At 44.8% G+C, this 15,699-nt stretch overlaps 1 protein-coding gene across 1 annotated transcript in view; it reads left to right on the top strand.

The window, feature by feature from the left end:
- LOC147614565 (glucan endo-1,3-beta-glucosidase 3-like) overlaps positions 1–7,882 on the top strand; it is a 63,026-nt gene extending 55,144 nt beyond the window's left edge. The window contains exons 3-4 of the mRNA XM_086781122.1: positions 7,004–7,031; positions 7,237–7,882. Of these exons, the coding sequence (XP_086637248.1) occupies positions 7,004–7,031; positions 7,237–7,342 (134 nt within the window). The 3' untranslated portion in view covers positions 7,343–7,882. The remainder of the gene's footprint in view (positions 1–7,003; positions 7,032–7,236) is intronic.
- Positions 7,883–15,699: the final 7,817 nt, after the last annotated feature.

Below are 15,699 nucleotides of genomic sequence, written 5' to 3'. Positions count from 1 at the left end.
TCATGTGTCCCAACCGGCTATGCCACATAGAAATTTCCGGCAGCTCGGTTGCATTTACATTAGCATGGTGACAAACACCTGCATGCATGAAATAAAGAGTGTCCACCTTAGAGCCTCTGGCAACAACCAGTGAGCCCTTACTAATCTTCCACTTTCCACTACCAAATGTGGTAACATAATCAGCATCATCAAGCTGTCCAGTAGAAAGCAGATTCTTCTTGATCTCAGGCACATGCCTGACATCATGGAGCATAAGCTGTGAGCCATCTGAAAACACAAGCCTCACATCACCTCTGCCAAGTATCTTGCATGCATGGTTATCACCCAAATAAACCACTCCTTCATTGCCAGCAGTATACCTGACAAACAAGTCTCTGCAACCTGTGACATGAAAGGAGGCACCTGAATCAATGATCCATGAGTGCATACCATGACCACCTGTAAGAAGTGAATGGGCATCAAGTGAAGACGTAAATAGGACCTCGTCCTCACTGCCACCTGCATGTGACACATTGATTTCTTCAATCTTGACTCCACTTTTGCCCTTTGGCTTTACATCTTTGGCTTCATCTTTCTCTTTGTCTTTGCCTTTTCCCTTTTCCTTTTGATCATTTTTCCATTTGTAGCATTGCTTTTTAATGTGTCCCTTCTTGCCACAATAATGGCATTCCAAATCCTTTTTGGAGCGAGACTTGCTCCTTCCCCTTTCTTGGCTTTTCCCCCTTTGCTGGGATCTCCCACGTGCATTCATTGCATTGGACTTTCCAACAGAGTTGTTCTTCCTGTTCATCTCTTCTTGAAGAAGAGCACCCTCAACATCTGCATATGACAGCATAGCATTCGAATTGCTAGTGGCTGTCCTAAATGTGTCCCAACTCTCTGGCAAAGTGCATAACAGAAAAGTGGCTTTGAACTCATCGTCGATTGCCAACTTTTGATTAATGACCTGGCTGACAATACCATTAAACTCATTGAGGTGGGCTGCCATAGACGCCCCTTCCTTCATCTGAAGACCTATGAGTTTCTTCAACCAATACACTTTGCCTGAGGCACTTTGTTGGGCATACAAGTCCTGCAATCTCTGCCACATTCCCCAAGCTGTCTTCTCTTCACGAATGCTGAAAAGTAATGAGTCTGACACAGACAACATGATAGTAGATCTTGCCAGCTCATCCATATCTTCCCACTCTTCAGCAGTAAGAGAAGCGGGCATCACGCCCCTTTCTTTGATAGGCTTGTGCTGCTTTTTCTGGAGCAACACATTGTAGCACTGGGTTTGCCAAATATCATAATTATGCGAGCCTTCAAGCTTCTTGATGTGAAGCAATGAAGAGCTCTCACCTGTGGTTGCCATAGCAAAATGCAACCTGTCAATGCCTGACTCCCTGCAAAATGTGCAAACACTGCACCAAAAGCACACAAAGTGCTCACAGTTTTTCTCCCAAGCTTTATCTCCCACTGCGGAAGCACGAATGCAACTTTTCTCCCACTGTATGTGATGAAAACAACAAAATATGGTTGCTGCAGATTTTGGACAGCACCTTAAATGTGCTCTTTTGCCCTTCCAAAGTACTGTACAGCAGTACCAAGTGCTCACCAATGATGTACCAAACCTGTCCCGACAAGTACAGCAGCTGAAATTGAACCTTTTGGTCACTCGAAACAGTGTACAGCCATGCCAAAACATGTACAAATCTGTACCAAAACTGTACCAGCAGGTACAATAGCAATAAATGCTCTCCTGGCTGTCCAAATGAGTAAAAATCAGACTTTTACAGTCCCGAACACTGCATAAAACAGTCCCGAACAGAAATTGGGCAAAAGCCCCTTGACTGCAAGCTGATTTTTGAGGATTCAAGGCATAAATGTCTTGCCTGCTGCTTTGCCAAGCTCAACAAGCATACAAACTTGAAAAGCCCCTTGATTTAAGATCAATTGCTGATCATACATGGTACATTGACGCACATGAAGGCATCCAGAGTGTTCACGATGCTTCCCCCTGGCCACATATACATCAAATACATGAAAGCCCCTTGATTTACAGGCACATTGAGTGCTTGTAAGGCATCAGCACATTTTCCACAGCATCAAATGCGATTGCCTGCATGCAAATCAACCAAATCGGCACAAAAGCCCCTTGATTTGCACTGCAATTTGCTGCAATTTTGCCCAAATGTGCGATTTTTCACATCATACAGCATGTATGAGTGCTTAATTGCACAATTACATCAAAAGCCCCAAATTTCGACATCCAATTTCCTGCAAATTGATCTTGATTTGACCAATTTCCTGCAAATTTATCCTGATTGTGACCAATGTCACCCAATTTTGCCAATTTTGCTCAAAAATTGAGCAATTGGGCACCCGTACCTGCTCAATTGTTGATTGTACTTGCTCAATTGCAAATCCCAAAAAAAAATTGAGGCAAATACCTTGTAATTTCTGATTTTTGTTGCAGGAAAGGAGGGCGTCGATTTTGCTGTTGATGCTGCTGCTTGTCAAGCTTCTGTGCAGGTGGACACAAGGGAGTCTTGCCAAGCCTTGTGCAGAAGGCTGTGGCTTCTTTGACAACCGAGTCAGAGGCTTGTTCTGTTGCATTTGCAGAGGCGCCTCTGATTTGGTAACTGTTCTAGTTTCATCATCTGCCGGTTGTGCAGCACTACGATTCAGCAACGGCACGTGAGCCTGTGCGGAGGAGGATGTATGCTACGCTGCCTTCGTTTCGGCTCCAGTTGTGTGGCGCCGGTGACGAGTTGGATTTCAAGACGGCTGTAGCCCGCGTGAATTCGCAAACGCCTTCGCCCATCCGCCTGCGTGTACCAGCCGACGACTAACGCCCAGTTGCCTTCGCTTACTTCAGTATTAGCGCTGGGCGTCTATTTGTTGGCTACGCGAGTTGACGGGCGCCGGGGCCTAGTAGCCTTCGCTTCGCGTGGTTTCGCTAGGTGATGACTACCTCTTCTGATGTGACTGTCATCAGAGGTTGCCACAGCAGCCCCTGCCTTGTCTTGGGCGTCAGTCAACCTGCTTCGGCTCCTGCTGCTGCACTACTGCCGGGATGCCTCCTCTGAACTGCGCTACTACCTGGCTGACTCCTCTGAACTGCGCTAGTGAGTAGCTGCAGCTTGCTTGTCCTTAGCAACACCTGAAGAAAATCCTACTTCTTTCTCCTCGAAGGAACTGAAGGCTCTGATACCAGTTGATGGGGAGAAAACAGAATTAGGGTTAGAGTTCATTCATGGGAGACATACATAGAGAAGCAAGGGAGAGAGAGAGAGAGAGAGTTGTGGGGATAAGTCAACTCATCAAGTATGAGTGTGTGACTCCCCTATCACACATGTATATTGCACTAGTACACATAGTGCACTTAGTACATTAAAAGTACTAAGTGTACTATGTACTATAACTTATGGGCTTGTACACACTATAAGGGTGGGCATAACGCCTTTACCCCAACACTGTAGGATGAGGGCTCGCTTGCGTGTTGAGTCTTTCCCGGCTCTCCATGCTTTGGTGAAGGGGAGAGGGTGCTCTTCCTTGTAGCCGAGCTTCATGCATAGAAGCTGTCCATCTTTCTGGGGAGTGGAGTCGGGTGTCTCGGCTATACCTGTGACTCGAATGTTGAGGCGGCGGGCATGCCTCATCTTCTCCTCCTCAATGATGGTGTGAATGATTTGGTGTTCTTCCCTTTGAGTCTCCTCCCTCACTTCTTTACGGATGTTCTTCTTCACCACCTCAACCCATCCTGACTGCTTGGCTTCGAGTTTTTCCTCCTTGTCCTTTCTGATCTCTTTGGAGATCTCTTCTTTGATGGCCGTGAGAGGGTTGTCATTGATCTCCCCTTCTTCCTTCTCAGTATTCTTGATGGCTACCATTTCCACTTTCAATGCACTCACCTCCTCCTTGAGTGCCATGTTCTCTTGTTCGAGGTTTGTGACCCGTGCTTCGAGAGCCATGATGTGCCGGTGTAGTTTGTTCTCCACCTCATTGAGGTTGGAATCCGATGTCTTCTTGTTCTCCTTGATTAGTGTATCGAGGGCCTCGAGTTTCTCTTGGAGACTCGGGGCTATTCCTCCAGATCACTCTGCAGTCCTTCCCACAGGCAGGGAGGAGAGAGAGAGAGAGAGTTATGTTGCTGCCTTGGGGGCCTGGGCAAGGGTGGGTGGTGAAAGGCTGGCAGCCAGCGCAACGAACAGCAAACAGAAGGCGGACAGTGAAACGGGCAGCGAAAGCAGGCCAGCACAGCAGCGCCAGGCGCAGCTCAGTAGGGGGTGCGCAGTGCAAGCAGGGCAGCTCGGGCTGGTGGGTACGAATAGGCGCAGCACAGCATGGATAGGGCAGCGCTAGGTGCAGCACAGGCAGGGTGCGCAGCGCGAGCAGAGCAGCATGAGCGAAACAAAGGGCGGCGGAAGCGGCGAGCAGGGAGAGGGTGGCGGAAGCGAAACATAGGGCGGCGGTGAGGAGAGAGAGAGAGAGAGAGAGAGAATTTGTACACTATATAGGGTGCGAAATTACCCACTGAAGGGCCCCCTATCCCGTTACCGGAATAGTATTTGCTTTATTACTTTGAAGAGACTGACTTTGGACTGACGATAAGCCAAATGCAAGATCTCGGAGGACCAAGAGTCGGGCTGAACTGCACATGGTTGTAGAAGCACCAATGATGACCAATCTCGAGCCTATGCACTCTTCCCAATGGAATGAGGGAAGGTTGCAAATTTGAGGCTGAGGTAGGGGCTGATTGGGATTGTTTCTAGGTTGTGAATGAATGCTGAGTTTTACCTTCACCAAAGTGCTGTAGCAAAACGATGAAGATAGGTATGCTGAAAACTACGCCTATGTAGAAAACACAAGGAATTCTGAAGGCTGAATGTTGTATGTTATGCGTTGTGATGATGGATGTTGATTGCACATGCGTTGATGCTCCTAGATGCTGAAGGATGAAACGGTGAGGACTGAGGTGATGAATGCTTCAATCGCTTATGGTCCTTGTGCTTAAGGCTGATTTATGATATGATGATATGAATGGTGCAATGCTGAACTATTTATATGCACAACATGAGCAAGTCGGCTGGCTGAAACTGGCCAACTGCTTCATGTTCTGCCAATAAATGCATAAAGTTGATATTAATATGAAAAAATGCTGAATAAATACTAAAAAATGTGAGAAAAATACCAGATAAAGTTTTGATGCTTTTGCAATGGTCTAGATGGCCTACATGCATATGGGATGAATGCTATGCATAAATGCACACATGTCGTGATGCAAACTTAAGGCTTCTATGACATCTATATGCATGAATGAATCTCTTTAAGTGGGTTAAGGGACTTGACGACTGACGAACTGACTTGCGTGTTACGGCCTTTCGACTGTTGGCCAGTTAAGGCCTCCGAACCTCCACCTTGAGGAGGGTCGTGAATCGTTCCTCCTGGTCCAAGACCATGGGCACAAGCTCCTTCCACGTGATGGTGCTGAGCCTGCCACTGGTAATCAAAGAGGAGTAAAATGCTGAGTATTGAGAGGGCAAGTGTGACAGTAACGTTATGGCCATGTCCTCTGGCGATATCTCCTTCCCAGCCTGAAGAACTTCCTGCTGAAGAGCTTGCACCTTGTTAATATGCTCCCGCATCGTCAACGACTTTGCAAGGCTCATAACCCGCATCTGTACTTCCAAGGAAATCCTCTTCATGGGCGATACCCTGTTGTAAAGAGAAGCCAAATGTTGCCATATACCTCTGGCCAGCGTCATATGCTTTACATGATTGATTATCTGCGGTGTGTAGTTGAGAAAGATAAATGAACGGACCCTGGCGTTGACACGATCCCACATCTGTGCCTGTGCCTCCCAGTCCTTTCGGATCGACGGTAACTCCCCTTCCTCTACTTCCGGCTGTGGAATCCCAACAACAACGAAATCAGCGAGGTCGTAAGACTCCAGAACTGATTCCATCATAACCTTCCATATGCCATAGTTGTTCCTGTCCAACTGATGGTCCACCGGGAACGTGGGGAGTGTCGGGATCTTCACATGCCTCTTGGCCATCTCAAACAGATCTGCGATTGCGGGGATGTACTCTGAAAAGGGTGGGTGGGTGTGAACAAAGAAGAACTAACACTTGCAAGTGGCTGTCCAGCAAATCAGCCCGCCGTCCTCTTGCTTCTCTTCCCGAACAGTCCCGAACAGTCCACCGATCAGCAACACAACAGCCCCCCTCTTGCTCACACAAATCCCAAGAACTATCTAGAGCCTAGGCTCTGATACCAAGTCAGAATACGCAGCGGAGATGATGACCAGATCTGGGAACACAAGAGCAAAACGCAATGCAGAAAAATAACAGCACAAGAGATAGGTCTTTCATATAGGTCTTTGCCTCTGGGCACTTGAATGTCCTGTCAGAGGCATGCACCTATGTCTATCCCTAGCTGTTTGTACACCCAATGTACTTACCCCTCTAATCTGCTAGGGATCACAATGGCATGCTGCTCTCCTAGACTACCATGCACATGGCCTTGGTAGACATGTTGCAACATCTACTCTTGCTGATCTTCAAACAGGATGTTGAAATGTTGACTGTAATGAGGTCCTTTTAAAGTATTCGATCTGGAACAAGGATGAAACCCTCTAGTCTTGGTGGCAACGATTCTAGTGAGAAATGTGAGGATCTTTCCACTTCAAGAATATCTGCGATCTCTTCAGAATCTGTTGTTATCCTTTCCTCGTCAAGCAGTTGCTTAGAATCTTCAGAACAGTCTGCAGCTGTTCTTGCAACCAACAGAAACTGGCAGTGAAAGAAAGTACTACCCTTGTGTATTTTTGTGCTTTTGCTGCAAGCTATTCAAACATGTCATAAAATTGCTGACAGTATGGAAATTAGTTGCACTAATCAACTTGTGAGCTTGTCATTCATACGTCTTTACAGTTTACTAGTAATCTATTTCGACTTTTTGAAGAAAATTTTCAATATTGTGACATGGTTCTCATATTATAGTTGTCTGTGGCAGGCTATCCTGGGTGCTTCTACCCCTTTAGGTAATTACTTTTTTGAAGTATTTTTTATTGTTTCGATAAGCAGTAAACATTAACTTGGCATTGTGCTTGTTTTGTTGATGTCTTCTTTTTCTTGCATTGGTTGGAACAGGTTCATGGGAAATAACCTAAGCTTGATAGATTTATCTTTACCTGAACTGAGAATGTTTATAGTACTAACCTGATGCTTTACAATGTGCATTATCAGGGCTGGACAGGTTGGGGCCACTGCTGGTGGGGCTAGCATGGGGAGTTTTCGGTTTCATCATGCTTTCATTGTAGCATCTGTTCAGCTGCTCATATGTTTGGTGTGATTGATCAAGTTTTATGGGGAAGGCATCTTTAATCAGGAGGAAATGCAAGCATTGAATTCTGAACGGCTGCGAAAATGCAGTGGTGCTAAACTGGCGTCTAACACTTTTGAGGTAGAGGTTATCCTTCGAGAGTTGAGTAAAGTTCTCTTTCTGCAATTTCACCATGTATAATGTGGCCCAAGAGTTATGCTGTAGGCGGCTTGCATGTTGATTGCATTGTAGATGACTGATGCACTAGGACCATTGAAAATAACATCGGTAGTTGGACTAGCCACTGGAGAGCTGAGGGGATTTAACCTGTCACAGCACTGGGGTTTTGTGGTAGTAAGCTGAAAAACTTCCTTGCACTGTAAAGTAGAGGTGGACTCTCGCAGTTCTATTGATTGCTTAGAGGAATTCATCTTGCAACAATTACAACCTTGGGTAATACAGCCCTGCATTTTTGTAGTTTCAATGAAGAGCAGCTTCAAAGCCCATTGTTCTGCTTGTGCAACCATTGATGGTTGTTAATTGATAAAGGTCAACATATTAGTTGAAATCTCATATGGTTCTGCTGATGAATACATGACTATGGCCATGTCTAAATGCATTCCATTTTATTAGCTTAGGACTATTAAGAACCCAATGTACATAGATGCTAAAAATTTGTCTATGTTACTAGTGTACCTTATTTAATAAAACCAGCTTTTATATATATACATACTCTTTTCATTCTATATTAGACAGTACATGACGTGAAGATGTCGATCTTTCAGCAACTCTTACGTGGCTTTCACATCGTACATTTTTTCTTGTATGTTTGTTCTGTTGTTGGCTTCTCTCATTTGTACATCTTGTCTTTCTTGTGAGGTGCCGAGCTCACCATCAGCAGATGGTACACTCTTTCTCAGGTGGAGCCGATTTGTGTGTGCCATGTGATCAAAGCTACCCGAATGGTATGTAATTCCCACGTAGCTGCATAGGATGTTTAAAGGCTCTATTATAGAGTTTTTCTCACAAAATACCAAGGAAGACAATGGTGAGTGGATTGGGGAGAGTTTCAAGAAGAATGCTTGGGTATTTATGCAACCAAGCACGAGAGGGCCACAAAAGAGGGGTTTTTGATCTCCATTGTGAAGGTAGGTTGCTTGGTTTTAGGCAATTTAAGGAATATGATGTAGTGGCAAGTTCAATAGGAGTCAACCAAGACTTAGATATATCTTAGTCATTGGTCTCATTCTACCTGGAAATTCTTTGCGTGTATGACTAATAATTGTACCTCGGATTCTTGTGGGTGGACTGGTTTGCCTTGTGCCCTTTCATGGCAGATTCTGGTTTGATCGAAGTTTGGACGCAGATACGCAACGTTACGCTTGACTAGAAAGACATCTTCAATGCCACGAGATAGTGGTCCGAGCCAATTTCCTTGCCACTGACATCGGTGCCATATATTTGGAGGATTCCATCATGATGGCTTATTTGGTTCTCCTTTGGACAGCCTTGTCCATTGACACATTATTTTCAGAGGTGGAGGGGATTTAACATGTACCTTCGTTGAGCCGATTTTGATGAAAACAGATCTTTAGGTGCTTGTTGCAGTTACATGGTCAAAGGGCCTAGTACGACTGTCAACTTTAGGGGAGTCACCAAGATGGTTCAGAATATTCAGGGTGTTGACCGGAACCTTGCAAAGGTCGAAGATGGACAAGTAGCTCCGGCCCTTTCGGATGACGAAATAAAGGAGATAGAAATGTGTTCAAGTCAAGAGCTTACCTGGCCTTGCTGAAGCATGTGTCGTTAGGTCTTGCCTTACGGCTTGCAATCTGCAACTTCTCGTGTGGGCGTCATCCGCCGTGACATTTGCGCAAAAGTTCCTTGTGCTCAATAGATGAAGTTCTTGGGTCCAATATAAGCATTAGAGGGAGGGTGAAGAGGTTACTTGCACTTATTGGGTTGTCGAGAGGAACAAGGACATTGGCATTGCATTGATCATTGCTTGTTGCATTGCCAATAGCGGCCAAATGAAGTCTTCTCTTTTTGGCTTCTTATTGGTGGTGGTGGTGGTGTTGCCTTGTTGTTAGCATCATTTTTGGTGTATTGGATGGTTGCTTGTAGTTGTGCCAGTGTCTCGGTCTTCTTACCAGGAGGCTTGTAGGTCAGCCGGTGGCTTTGTAAGGGAGTCAGTTGGTGAGGTGGTCAAGCGTGCAGGTGTTGGATGGCGAGTGGTGGTGTTGAAGAACCCCGTTGGCTTGTCTGGTTATGCCAGAGCGGAGGCTTTGGTGAGGTCGGGTCGTGTTGTAGAATGGCGAAGGTTTTGTTGGTGAAGAGAGTGAAGCTGAGTGACGCTTGGGTGGCTGGTTATGAAGTTGAAAAGGCGGGCGCTCCTTCACTCACTTTCTCGGAAGCGTTCCCTTCGTCCTCTCCTCGTGTCTCGCTCACACACAAATCAGGGAGCTAGGCACGTGCTTTACCATGTCGAGATCCTGAAGAAAGTGCAACAATAGTGAACAAAAGGTGTAAGGTCTGTGTAGACAATCCCAAGATAAAATCCACAACCCAACAATGCAACATGCAAGCTCATGAGAATGGTCAGTCGTAACTGTGAAAGTTAAGAAACTATCACGCTCTCTGTTCACATGCAACCTCTGTTCCTTTCTGTACTACATAAAATAAGATAAGCATGGAAACCACCAGTGATTGCATATATAATTTAACACCCGAGAGCAGCCGATCTCTTTATCACACACACACGCACCCTCTGGTAGATCCCTCTAGCTCACAACTTGTGACTTCTCAAATGCCACGTCAACTCGCTTAGACAAAGTTTGTAATAGATGAAGGTGAAATCCACAGGCCAAAGAAGAACACAGATTGCCGTAACCTTTAGCTTCCCAAAAATTAAGTTGAAGTCTACATGGCACCAAAGATTCGAAGTCTGACATCCATGCAGCTGCCCTCAACACTACAACCATGGAATTGTCACCACGGAGTTGTGGTCTGGCTCATTTCAATCAAAATCCATTGTTATTATTCACAACAAGGGAGCGTAATATTTCTGGTTCAGCAACAATGATCATGATATTTAGAAAGTAATGGGGCTTCGAGGCTGATCCGAGCTCCCCCTTTTGGATCCTCCTCAACAATCTCTATCTGCCTTGCAACACTATATCATTTTGCAGAGAATTCGAACGGGGCTCTAACAATTCCTGATTTTGCAGCAAGGTTGCATATAGAGAGCTTTCACTTACACAAGGTCACATGCACATTCAGATAAGCAACCGACCACCTCAAAAGAGCCTTGCGCTAATGCTGAAGGCTTCTACACACCAGGTTTAATGTAGGGGTTCTGTTGTTGTCAGCAAACAATCGCATGCAACTCTACCAACTGCTTGGTATGCCTTGGCGCGATACATGTAGCACTCCACAAATGAAGCACCACCCTGATTGGTACTACATAAAAGCTACATCTATGCCCAGGAAAACCCATCTTCGTGAAGGTGTTGCAGTAGGGGCTTTCAGGAAGATCTAAGGTGGGCCAGAAGGGCAACAAGAGCCGGCCTTTATGTGAAAACCAGTGGCTGTATAGTTATGATGTGCTCAAGCAACTTGAAATGCGAACGATATGTTTAATCTGATGTCATTTCAAGTTGTGCCTCCACTTATACGATAGGTTAACAAGCACAAGGGGTTTTATTAGCATCATCAATTTTAGAGGTCTTTCTGCTTGATTGGATCGTAACCCTGTGAAGATGTCATTACTTCAAGCACATGAAAGTGGCCATCGATGAGGGTACACCCCAAGAGAACGAACTATGGCGTAGTATCATAGTTGCATTCCATACCCATACTCATTCGATGTGTACCTTCAGTACTCCGTACCACTCGATAAGTACCGTACTTGGTACGTATGAGGTTCAAAGTACAACACCAATTTTGTAATTATTTTAGTCAGTGGTCAGTGGTCATTGCTGGATTAGTTTTCATTTCAGTATTACCATTGTCTTTCATGTTATTTTTGTATGGATGCTATATACATATATAGAAAAAGAGAGTAAAAACGTGAATGTTCTTAAAGTACTTATCTTGATATGCGTACTTTAAAGTACTCAAGCACCATGTGTAGTATGTTAGGCAATAGTTACTCCCCCATCGTGCTTTGGACATTGAAACGCTCCTCCGTGTTGTAAGAAATGTTGTTCTAGCCGTAACAAAAATGAAATCTCTAGAGGCAGCCCATGCAAAGGAAGTCTGGTCTTGCGGAATCATTGGCCGCAGAAAGCTCGAGTCCAAGGAATAGCGAAGAAGAGATGGTGTAAGGGCTAATGTTTCTGTGAGAAGCAATGCAAAGAAAGGGGGCAAACAATGTTGACATACGCAGAGGAGTGGGTGAAGTGGAAAAGATGAGACAACAGAGATCAGGCGAACATGGGTCTCTCTTCTCGTTGCCTGGTGTACTGGCTCAGAAGGGGACGGTCGATCTCCTCTCCCTACAAAACATTGGCGACCTCACCTCTACTCTCTGCACACCAAGATGATGACCTCGCTTTCTTCCTTCGCACCCGGAGACAACGACCTCGCTTTCTCCCCTCTCATGATGGCAGTAGCAGACGGTGGTGCAAGCAAAGAAGGAGACAGATGGGAGCGTTACAGGGCATCGCCAATCTTACTTATTTGATAGTGGGAGATCTACGATTCAACATCTTTAATCGTTTGATCTTGGATCATGGTGATCTGACTGTTCGTAGATTTTTCCTTTGATCATCAAGTCTACTTCTTCACCCACACACCTTGGATCGTGGCAATCCAACCCTTGGACAATTCAATTTCCTTGATCTATCACTAATTCTACTCATTAGATTGTAATTCGACATCATTGATCTCTCATCTTGAATTTGCTGAACCTTGGATTATGTGGCAATTCGACCCTTAGAGAATTCAATTTCCTTGATTGTTGATTTTACTTCTTGAATCACGATTCAACCTCTTCGATTCCACCCTCTGATCATTGCTTTTGAATCGTTGCGATTTTGCTTCTCAAATCATGATTCGGTTTTCCTGATCGCACATCTTGAATTGTCAATTCTACTTATCAAATTACGATTCAACTTTCGGCCTTACTGATCTCACACATCTTGAATTGTGATTCTTCTTCTCTAATTGTGATTTGGCTTTACAAATCACTAAACCCCTTGAATCGTTGCGCAATTTGACAATCGGATGTTTGAACTTCTGAGATTGTCGATTCTTCTTTTTCTTCTTTTTTTAATATGTTTTTGGGCTTTGTGTTTTTACCATTCTCGATGAACGTAGTGAATGTACACTTGAGCACAGAGGGCCATGTTACATATGTAACGTGAGTCGCTTGCCCGTCCACAATGAAAGCTTGGAGATCGGCTTGGTTGGTGTGCTTGTTTGAACTTTCGTCTTCAAGCTAGCAAGTTGATATTGTAGCACGACGCATATAGGTGTTGTGGGATTGTGGGGATCTTTTTGAGCTCTAGGGTTACTCAACGGTGTCACAAAAGTGTGTGCATGGTTCTCTTTAGGTTTTGACACCACGGACGGATCTTCTTTAATGGGAACAAGGACGGGTAGGTCAATTGCAAATGGGCCATTGCTCTCCATTTTGGCTTGAGCTTTGGAGTTAACATCGGAGGCATGGCTTTGAGTCTCCACACCCACTTGGATTGGATGTTTGAGATTGTCTGAGGCATTGTTTGCCTTGATCTTTGCACCCAGATGTGGGGGTTTCCTTTGTAGAATCCTTGTGGATCAAGAAATTTTATTGGGATCCAACGAAGCGTAGACTTCTAGTATAAGGTACCGAGGCCGTCGCCTAGATCTTTTTGGCTTTTGGGTTTTGTGTGGATGACGAGGTTTTTGGGACCTAGACAAATAAGTTTCCTTCATAGAAGTCATGGGCTTCTAGTAGCTTGACGGGGATCCAACAAGGCTTGGGGTTTGGGTAAACTTGCTAGCTAGGGTACCCTTTATTTTTTGCTGACCTCCCTAAAGGGTCGTTGAGGTTGAGGTTTGGGAGGTGTTCATCTTCGTTGATAAGGTTTTGGATCCCCATAATGATTTGAGGGGGTAGCCAATGAGGAAACAAGCGAGAGTTGTTTAGTAGTGATAATGATTACCCGAGGTGGTGATTTGTAAGTAGAGGGACAAGGTTGGGGATGCTGATAGGTTCGGGGTGTCATCACCGAGGGTACAATAACCATTCGAAAGGGGAGATTGAGCATTGCGATCCTTCTTCGCTAGCTGATGATACAATCCGTGGCGCACAATCCATCCCCTCAGAAGGTGACGATCTCTTTCAATGTACTTGTGGGGGTCACATAGAGCTTGCACAATGTAGATTTAGACCCAATAAGAAACTCCGCTTCAGAACAGATGGTTGAGAATTATTTATTGCAGTAATGGTCTCGCAGGGCAGAAGGTGTGAGAGATGGGGGACCTAAGAAGGTCCATGTCTCCTAAGATAAGATATTATGGCTAGCTTGAGTGTCAACCAAGGCTGACCATACTGCTAGATGGTCTTCTTGAGGGAACTCAAGGCAAGTCGGTTCCACTATTGATTCTATCTCTAATGCGTTGAACACTAATAGGAATATGATTTTGGCACCATCCAATCATGCAAACCTTGTCCCAATCGTAGAAGATTGTCCATGGTTGCAAGAACATGAAGCTAGTCCTCGGAGTCGGTAGGCTTTGGGATAGGGTTATATTCTTGGTCCTCATCTTCACCATTTAATAGCTTGCTACAAGTTCTACAGATGTCAATTGACATGGTGTGAGCTTCTACGTTACATGCTCTGCAAATATCGATTGAAGGGGTCCGAGTAGTTGTGTCTAACTCGAGTAAGAATGCCTCACTCCATGGGATGAGTTTTTCATGTTTTGAGGTTTATCTTCAAGGATTAGTTACCCTTGCATATGTAAATTTGATTGGTTTCCCAATTGTGAACCAGCCTTGCATCTCTCATGTAAGGTCTTCTGAGGATCATGGTGTATGACTCTCTTCTCTAAAAATATATCATCACGAATGTGTGGTGGAAGGTAAGCTTGAAGATCTTAATCTTTTCATCCTAAAGGATGCCCAAAGGGTTTGTTGTGTTCCCGTCAGCAAGCTTGACCATGAGGCTTGTGCCTACTACTACGAGTGGTAGGGTTCCCTCCCATCAATCCTTGGTGATCATGTTGACACTGGCACCACCATCCAAGATTACGAAGATTGTGGCTCCTTTATAAACAACAGGTAACATAGCGTTCATTTTATCGGTTTTGAAGTAATGTCCCAACTTATTCATGGGAATTTTTGGTTGTCTTTTTGTCTTGGGTATAGTAGGAGAGCACTCATTATGGCACAGCTCATCCTTCTCCTCTTCAGGTTTAGGTTCAACTATGTGGAACCTTAAATTCCTATTCATCCAGTCTGATGAGTCTCTCCAAAGTCTAGAATTTCCTTGTAAAAGAGAACTTATTAGAACTCGGACTTCCGAGGTTGTGAGTCATATGCTATGTCCCTCTTGCGATATTCACACTCACTTAGCTCATACTCACTCGGTGGGCTTGGACATGCCAATGTTTAGGGGATGTGCAATGATCCTTCTCTAGGAGGTGGATCCTTTGATGGGGTGAAGTCGTCTCACCTATTACATCGGCGGAGAAAATATTATGGAGCCTTGATGGGGTCAAAATGAAGTCGTCACCATCACATCAGAGAGTATTATGGTGACTATGATAACCCATGGAAGGTCAAATTTCACCTTCCATTGAGTCCTCCTTCATTGCATCTAGCAATGCAAAATCTGGTTGGATTGGTTCCTATTGCATCCTTGGCCCCCACCAATGATGAGGTGTTAGATTATGCATCCCCTATCTCTTGGTTTAGGTGGATGACTTCTACATCCTTGTCTTGCTGGTTATCTACTAGGTCTATTGCGTCATCGCGCGACAGAAGCACTCATCAAAGATGTAGTTCCTTGTGCACTTATTGGATAATAAGTGTACTTAATCTCTCCAAATAATTATGAAGGACAACAATTTTCCTTGGAACTTGTAGCTAGTACAGATTGTATGACAAGAATATATGGGTAGATGTGGTCGGGTTTTTATAGCTGTAATAATTAGTCTGTACTATATTAGGTATACCTATCTCATGGCACATGGCTCACATATCCAAACTCAATGGCTCACGTAACTAGGATCATGGCCCACATCTCCAAACTCACGGCTCACTCACAGCTCACATGTTCAGGCTCACAACTCACATCTTTAGACCCACGACTCACGTCTCTAAGAAAATAGCTCATGCCTCACGTGTCTAATAATACGCAGGACTATGGGCTCACATTTTCTACCGGAGAGATGGC

The sequence above is a fragment of the Cibotium barometz genome, chromosome 42, assembly GCF_041138505.1.
Source record: "Cibotium barometz isolate CiBa-2024 chromosome 42, ASM4113850v1, whole genome shotgun sequence".
Taxonomy (NCBI): domain Eukaryota; kingdom Viridiplantae; phylum Streptophyta; class Polypodiopsida; order Cyatheales; family Cibotiaceae; genus Cibotium; species Cibotium barometz.
This window is presented reverse-complemented; position numbering and strand designations above follow the sequence as displayed.